Source organism: Bubalus bubalis, chromosome 11 (genome assembly GCF_019923935.1).
Source record: "Bubalus bubalis isolate 160015118507 breed Murrah chromosome 11, NDDB_SH_1, whole genome shotgun sequence".
Classification (NCBI taxonomy): domain Eukaryota; kingdom Metazoa; phylum Chordata; class Mammalia; order Artiodactyla; family Bovidae; genus Bubalus; species Bubalus bubalis.
The window spans coordinates 66,873,863-66,882,129 of record NC_059167.1 but is presented as its reverse complement, the minus strand read 5'-3'; the positions used below and the strand labels follow the sequence as shown (position 1 = coordinate 66,882,129).

The 8,267-nt window shown below is 46.5% G+C and overlaps 1 protein-coding gene across 1 annotated transcript; it reads right to left on the bottom strand.

Moving 5' to 3' along the window:
- Positions 1-437: 437 nt before the first annotated feature.
- Positions 438-3,145, bottom strand: RHOV (ras homolog family member V). The gene is made up of 3 exons (XM_006073069.4): positions 2,817-3,145; positions 1,961-2,019; positions 438-1,773 (listed from the first exon to the last, which is right to left on the bottom strand). Exons 1-3 carry the CDS (start codon positions 3,022-3,024, stop codon positions 1,330-1,332), a joined length of 711 nt encoding a protein of 236 aa, XP_006073131.1. The 5' UTR covers positions 3,025-3,145; the 3' UTR covers positions 438-1,329.
- Positions 3,146-8,267: the final 5,122 nt, after the last annotated feature.

Below are 8,267 nucleotides of genomic sequence, written 5' to 3'. Positions count from 1 at the left end.
TCTGAATCAGAGGGTCCTCCCCAATCTGAAACCCTGGGGCACTGTAGACTGTTGGAAGGATCAGAGCAGGAAGGTTAGAGGGCTCAGGATTGCCCCAGAGCCCAGGGCTGAGCACTGTGCTCCAGAAGGGAGGGGGAAAGGGGAGGGGCACCACCCGCCCGGTGAGGTCATGGGAAAGCAGCTCCGGCGCTGACACCTGGGGAAACCCGTTTCCAGGCTGCTTCCCACGCTAGCTCTCCTGGGAACCAGCTAAGCCCCAAACGGGGCACCCCAAACCCCTCCCCGCAGGCCAGTTCCCATCACTGTCCCATCTAGACCAGCCCTCACCTTTCAATCTAGCCTCAGTCTTTTGGTACCCAAGCTGTCTTCATCCAAACTGTTGGGTCTTGAGGGACCAACATGCTGACCTCTCCAGAAAAAGACACAGAGACAGCAGCTTCAGAAACTTAAGGCTTTATTTGCAGATTCCACATTGCCCTGTCTTCTAAGCTATGATTTTGGAGAAAGCCCCTTCTTCCTTTAGGCTCCAATTTGCAGCTCCTCCCCCTCCTCTTGCTGGGCCTTGCCTCTCACTTCCTGCCCCACTCCTGTCCAGCCAGTTTGGGCAGTGCCTAGGGAGCCCTGAGACCCAGTTCTTCTCAGGCACCAGCCCCGCCCTCCCTGGCCTTGAGGCTTTGAGGACAGCCCAAGTGTCAGCCTTGCTCCTCAGCTGCCCCACTTCTCTACTTTCTCTTCTTCGTTCCAAGAGGAGCCCTCGGATCTGTCTTCTCCCCAGCCTGCCTCTAGTCCTAAGGCTCCAAGGCTGTACTTTCTGCTCCTTCTCAATCTCTCACAGACCTCTGTCTTACTCAATTCATTCTAAACTCTCCAAATCAGGGCTGGACACCTTCCAGCCTTCCGAGATGCCCAGCTGTTCCTCAGGCTCTTCCTCACCCCTGGGCCAAGGAAGGGGTGGGGACCACCACAAGGGGTCTTAATTCAGCCAGGCTGGCTTGAGGGCCCATAATAAGAAAATGGGAATTGGATCCCAAACTGCTTGGAGGCAGCTGACACTGTCAGGATCATCCCATGAAAATCAAAGTACTAGGATTTCTCTGTCAGCCTTGACCACAGAAATCCAAGTCAGAGCCTTCCCTCCTCCAGGCCCTAGGCTCACCCTAGCATATAAGAGCGGGCAGTTAAAGGCCCATGGCTCCACAGCGTTCAGACGGGAACTGAGTTCCATTGGGGTGGCCTGGCCCTGCCAGCAGAGCCCCTCAAAGGCCCCATGTCTCAGGTTCTAGAAGTCTGTGGCCATTGGCCTACTGATCATTTTGCTGCTACAGCTGTTCAAACAAAACAGAAGAACTTCTTCCAGCGGCAGCGGGAGAGGGTGCGCACACCTTTGGCGTTCAGTTTCTTCTCCAGCCGGGCTTTGTGCTCAATGGCACTGAGAATGGCCGAGTCAAACACCTCTTTCAAGTTCTTCTGCGTCAAGGCAGAGCACTCCAGGTAGCAGCAGGCCCGGATCTTCTCGGCCAGACCCTGAGCCTGGGGTTGAGGCACTGGGCCTTCCCGGCCCCCCTGGTCCAGCTGAATCAGTACATTGACATCATCCCTCAGGTCAGCTTGGGTACCCACCAGCAGCACGGGCGCCTGGGGATTGTGAGTACGAATTTCTGGTAGCCATTTCTCTGTGATATTTTGGAAGGAGCTGGGCTGCACCACACTGAAGCAGGCCAGGAAGACATCTGTATCCGGGTAGCAGAGGGAGCGAAGGCGGTCAAAGTCTTCCTAGGATGGAAAGTTCAGGCCATTATTCCCTGCCACAGGATGCAGGGAATCCCTTGTCATCTGGGTTTTAGAGACTGAGACTCATAACTAAGGGCCCAAGGCCTTCTCCATTCCTGATGGACCCGGGATCCTCCCAGCCTCCAACCCACCTCACCCCAGACCAGTAGAGGATGCTCCTACTTCTCACCTGTCCCGCTGTGTCCCAGAGCTCAATGCGCACCGGGGCTCCATCAACCAGGACTTGCACTGCAGGGGAGAGGCAGGCGAAAGACTAAGTTAGAAAGAGCGTTCTGAGATTAGGTTTGACGTATTTACACTACCGTGTATAAAATAGATAGCTAGTGGGAACCTACAGTACAACCCAGAGAGCTCAGCTCTGTGCTCTGTGATGGGTGGTATGGGGGGAGGCGAGTGTTCAAGAGGGAGGCATACGTGTATATATATAGCTGATTCACTTCTTTGCAGGGCAGAAACTAACACAACTTTGTAAAGAAATTATACTCGAATAAGAAAAGAAAAAGAGGTTTCCCTGGTGGCTCAGTGGTAAAGAATCCATCTGCCTATGCAGGAGACACTGGTTCGAGCCCTGGTCCAGGAAGATCCCACATGCCTCAGAGCAACTGAGCCCATGACCACAACTATTGAGCCTGTGCTCCAGAGCCCTGGAACCGAAGCGAAACATTCGGTAACCACTGAAGCTGGGACGCTCTAGAGCCGGTGCTCCCCTACAAGTGAAGCCGCCGCAGTGAGAAGCAGCGAACTACAATTTACAGTAGTCCCCGCTCGCCGCAACTAGAGAAAAACCCGCGCAGCAACGAAGACCCAGCACAGCCAAAGATAAATGAAAAAAAAAAAAAAATTTTTTTTTTAAAGAAAAAGAAAGAGCGTACTTGATCCCACCAAGCCTCAGCAGCGCCACCCTGGGGCCTGCTCCCGCCAGCCTCCCGGGGGGGTTCGGTGCACTGGTTCCTCTGCTCCAGCCGCAGCCCCCGAGTGCACAACCCCACCCCCAGCCACGCGGCCGCCGCGGCCGTTGAACGTACCGGAGAAGGTGTCCAGCGCTGTGGGCCGGTAGCGCGCGGGGTACCCATTGCAGGTGTAGCTGACGATGAGGCTGCTCTTGCCCACCGCGCCGTCGCCCACCAGCACGCACTTTATGCCCAGCTCGGGGGAGGCGCTGCCCCGTCCCGGGGGAGGGGTCGGGGATCGGAGCGGGGACGACTCGGCTTCGCTTAGCTCCCGCGGGGGCATGGCCCGCTCCGGGGACAGCCGGGGACCAGGCTCTGCTGTGATCGGTGAAGCACGTTCCGTAGGTTGCCTCTGACTGAATCCGCGGAAACCCAGCTCAACCGCCAGCCGCTACCCGTGGGTTTATGTGGGCCCCGCCCACCTCATCTGCATACCCCAAGCGGCCTCGGACCCCGCCCACCCTCCGCGCCTCCTCCAGGACCTCCCTCTACAGCACGCCCCAAGAGGTCAGGCAGTCTCTAACACCAGGAGGTAGAGACCAGGGCCGAAAACTGACGCTCAGGGAATCACACAAGTTCGAGAACAAAGAATTGCCCAGATGAGGCAGATCTCGGTATCCTGGCAGAGACAGATATCCAGGATTTATTGTTAGGAAGAAGAAGCAAATTGCAGAACACATAATGCAACATTTTCAAATTAAACGTTTATTCAAATCAAAACAATAAAAAAGACATGTTTGAGTATTAAAAAGTCTGGATAATAATTTTATTAATGAATTACTTTTTAAAAATAAAGAGATCGTGAAGAGGCAGAAGATAAGCTCAAGAGGGAACACGGCAGGCAAGAATGTATTGTACCTCTTCCACGGAAGAGCTTCCTCTAGATTCAGCCTGAAGGCAGGCTTTAAACACCTTCACTCTGCTCCTTTAAAGGATCTCGTGATGCTGGAGAAGCTAGCTGGGGAGGATCTTCAAGGACAATTCTCCAATTGAATATTTTCTATATCCCCAAAGTCTCTAATATTATCTTCATCATCATCAAAAGCACATAATAATTACCTGTTTGCTGATGCTGTCCTGGGTCACCCATTGCCCTTGCCCTAGAAGGTGTTTATAGATAGAGACATGATATTTCATGTAGCTCTAGGAAGGTCACCAAGAGAGCAAGTGAAGAATAGCCTGATGCTAATTTCATCTCTTTATTGTAGCCACACCAAGTGACACCAGGCCCAGAATCCTTTCTCTGAATTCCAAGCCTGTACGAAGATCTCAGCCTATATAAAGATCATTGAAAACACCTCCTTCACAAGTTGTTGAAGGGAGAGTGTTGGGAGTAGGTCAGTGAAAACTGAAGAAAAGAAATAATTGTATTTTTCAAGCAATAGGTAGTATAAAAATCCCTAAGTCCAAATCTCAAAATCTCTTGAAAAAATGTTTCAAGATTTCTGATTTTTATTCCTTACCGCGCCCCCCACCACCAACAACTGTTGATCAAATGTTGAGGACAACAACTAGAAAGTTGCCGATTTAACCATTAAAAACTTGACTGTGTGGAAATGGTAGGATCCCCAGTATTCACTTCTGTATCCCAGTGTCTACATCCTACATTCCTTACCTCCAAGTATCTGTGGATGCTAATAACCCCTAATTATAGCCCCTATGACACCTCAGACACATCCACACAAGACATCCGGCAAGTGAAAGAAGCCTAAAAGTGCTGCCTTCACACTGTGTCGCCCAGAAGGTCTGAAGGCTATTCTTTTCGCTGTCCTGAAAAGGGAGGCAAGAATGGGGATTTGAAAAGACCTAGACATCAAGAGACCTGCCCCAGTATTCCCACTTCTTCAACTCATTAGCTGTGTAATTCCTGAGAGATCACTTGCTCCATCTCAGCTATAACATGCTAAGTGAAGCTTCCTTATTTCATATTTATTTCTTAAATATTTCTTATTTCTGGTGCTAGCAATCTGTGATTCAGGGAACCTAGGGAAATTGCCCCAGTCTGGGTGTCTGGGACAAAATTACTACACACACACTCTTCTTCACCATGCTCTTATCCTTTTACCCAAACTATTATTAAAAATACTTTTATTGTAGCTGTAAATTTGAGAGTAATCATGTTTAATTCTTTCTGCAGGTAGAAGGGAATAGAAATAATACAAATGGGGGAGGTATCAGCTGGTCATGGTTAAACCCCACTTGGCCTGCAACAGGCCATTCTTTGCTGGCCCTGTGGGTGGGGACACTTTCTAACCTGGGTCTCTCTGTCTGAGCTGGTTTAGGGACAGACTTGTCAGCAAGAGGGGGGAAGGAGGAGACAACCTGGGGAGCTGGTGAGTCATCTATTTCTCACTAAAGACTTGCAATTCTGGTTGCTGCTGTTGCTGGGAAAGTCCCCTCCCGAGGGTGGCCTGAGTCTTATTCCTGTCCACCTGAGAAATTGTCCCAACTTCCAGTCAGATACACATTTGCTAAGATTAAAATGTTGCCTTGACTTTCTCCTTGGAGGGATGATCGAATTTAGGACTGGAGCAGGAAACATACAAGATGAGCCTGGAACATTTTGTAGTACAGAAAGTAAGGAAGTGCCAAACAAACAAAGCAACAGGAAGCTGGAGATACGTTAGAGGACCCAGGAGCCAACTGAAAGAGCTTCCACAGGCCAAATCTGGGACAGTTTGCGCAATAAAATAAACCAGCATTGGATTATAACCCAAAATATAAAATAAATAGCATATCTATTCTGATATAAATAGGGGATAATATACAAACTTCTCATGAATGATCTTGTGAATGATTCTACTGTATGTAGATACGCTACCCTTAAAGAAGAGAGTAAACCACCACTCTTGTGGGCCATGCATAGTGACTTCCTTGCAAAGATTGAAAAGGGTAGGGGAGAAAACAACTTTACAGTGGAAAATCCAGACAAACACCACCTCAAGCAGGTGATCAAGATTAAGATCAATATTGATAAGTCAAGTTGATGGTATGTACCTTTGATGTGATGCAAAGAGAATGACATTTTACCTCTGTGGCCTTCCTCTCAAGAATTCCAGTCTAATCGTGAGAAAAACAGGAAAAGTTCCAACTGAGAGACACTCTACCAAAAGGTGGTCCAGTACTTCTCAAAACTGTCAAGGTCATCAAACAAGATAAGTATGGAAAACGGCCCCAGACAAGAGGAGCCCAAGGAGACATGACAACTAAACGTAATGTGGTATTCTGGGTGGGACTTTGGAAGAGAAAGAGGACATTAGGTAAAAACTAAGGAATTCTGAATAAAATGTAAACCTGAGTTAATAATAATGGACTAATTCTGGTTCATTAATTGTGACAAGCAATGACATCAAAATGTACAACCAGTTCAGTTCAATCACTCAGTCGTGTCTGACTCTTTGGGACCCCATGGACTGCAGCACACCAGGCCTCCCTGTTCATCACCAACTCCCGGAGTTTACTCAAACTCATGTCCATTGAGTCGGTGATGCCATCCAACCATCTCATCCTCTGTCGTCCCCTTCTCCTCCCGCCTTCAATCTTTCCCAGCATCAGTGTCTTTTCAAATGAGTCAGCTCTTCGCATCAGGTGGCCAAAGTATTGGAGTTTCAGCTTCAACATCAGTCCTTTCAATGAACACTCAGGACTGATCTCCTTTAGGATGGACTGGTGGATCTCCTTGCAGTCCAAGGGACTCTCAAGAGTCTTCTCCAACACCACAGTTCAAAAACATCAATTCTTCAGCGTTCAGCTTTCTTTATAGTCCAACTCTCACATCCATACATGACTACTGGAAAATATGTACAATATAATGTAAAATATTTATAATAGGGGAACATGAGCGTGAAAGACAGGGAAACGTTGTGCTATCTTCTTGATTTTTCTGTAAGTCTAAACTGTTCTAAAGTTTATTTAAAAAACAAACAAAAGACCCTAATGTATGGTATTAACACACAAAAAGACACATAAATCAATGGAACAGAATATAGAACCCAGAAATAAACCCACACTAATATGATCAATTAATCTACAATAAAGGAGGCAAGAATATAGAATGGGGAAAAGATAGGCTCTTCAATAAATGCTGTTGGTGACACTGGACAGCTACATGCAAAAGAATCAAACCTGGACTACTTTCTCACACCATATCCCAAAATAAACTCAAAATGGATTAAGACTTAAATGTAAGACCCGAAACCATAAAACTCCTAGAATACATAAGCAATATGCTCTCTGACATGATGTTAGCAATATTTTTTGGGGGGGGTCTGTCTCCTAGAAAGGGAAATAAAAGCAAAAATAAGCAAACAGGACTACATCAAACTAAAAAGATTTTGCACATTGAAAGAAACTATCAACAAAACAAAAAGACAGCCTATTGAATGGGGAAGATATTTGCAAACAATATATTCAATAAAGGGACTATATTGAAACTATATCCAAAATACACAAAGAACTCATACAGTTCAACAACAATAACAAAACACCTGATTTAAAAATGGGCAGAAGAAAAAAAAAAAAAAAATGGGCAGAAGACCTGAATAGACATTTTTCTAAACAAGACACACAGATGGCCAACAGGCATATGAAAAGATGCTCAGTATCAGCCATCATCAGGGAAACGCAAATTAAAAGCACAACTGTGAGAATGGCTATCATCAAAAAGAACAATGTGTTGGTGAGAATGTGGAGAAAAGAGAACACTTGCACATTATTGGTGGGACTGTAAATTGATGCAGTCACTATGGAAAAGAGTATGAAGTTTCGTCAAAAAATTAAAAATAGAACTACCAGGTGTTAGTCACTCAGTCATGTCCAACTCTTTGCTACCTCATGGACTGTAACCTGCCAGGCTCTCCTGTCCATGGAATGCCCCAGGCGAGAATACTGGCGCAGGTAGCCATTCCCTTCTCCAGGGGATCTTCGTGGCCCAAGGATCAAACCCAGGTCTCCTGCATTTCTGCTTCCCTGGTGGCTCAGATGGTAAAGAAGAGCTACCATATGATCCAGCAATTTCCACTTCTGGGTATTTATCTGAAGAAAACAAAAAAACAGTAATTCAAAAAGATACATGCACTCCAGTATTCATTGTAGCATTATTTACAATAGCCAGGAAACAACTTAAGTGTCCATCAATAGATGAATGGAAAAAGATGTTGTATACATGTACCAAGGAATATTACTCAGCCATAAAAGTGAAATTTTGCCATTTGTTACAACATGGATGGATCTAGAGGGTATTATGTTAAGTGAACTAAATCTGACAAAGAAAGACAAATACTCTATGACCTGACTTATGTGTAGACTCTAAAAAACAAAACAATTAGGGACATCTCAGGCAATTCCGTGGTTAAGACTCCACCTTTCCACTGCAGGGGGTTCAGGTTCAGTCCTTGGTTGGGGGACTAAGATCTCAGATGCTGTGTGGCACAGCCTAAAAAAAATTAATTAAAATGTTTAAAAGACAAAACAAAATAAAAACAGATTCATCTATGAGAACAAACAGGTAGATGCCAGAAGGAAGGA

Coding starts and splice junctions, on each gene's coding strand:
- RHOV (XM_006073069.4), bottom strand. CDS start 3,024: ATGCCCCCGCGGGAGCTAAGCGAAGCCGAGTCGTCCCCGCTCCGATCC. Junction 2,020..2,816: donor AGCGCTGGACACCTTCTCCG/GTACGTTCAACG, acceptor TCTCCCCTGCAG/TGCAAGTCCTGGTTGATGGA. Junction 1,774..1,960: donor TCTGGGACACAGCGGGACAG/GTGAGAAGTAGG, acceptor TTTCCATCCTAG/GAAGACTTTGACCGCCTTCG.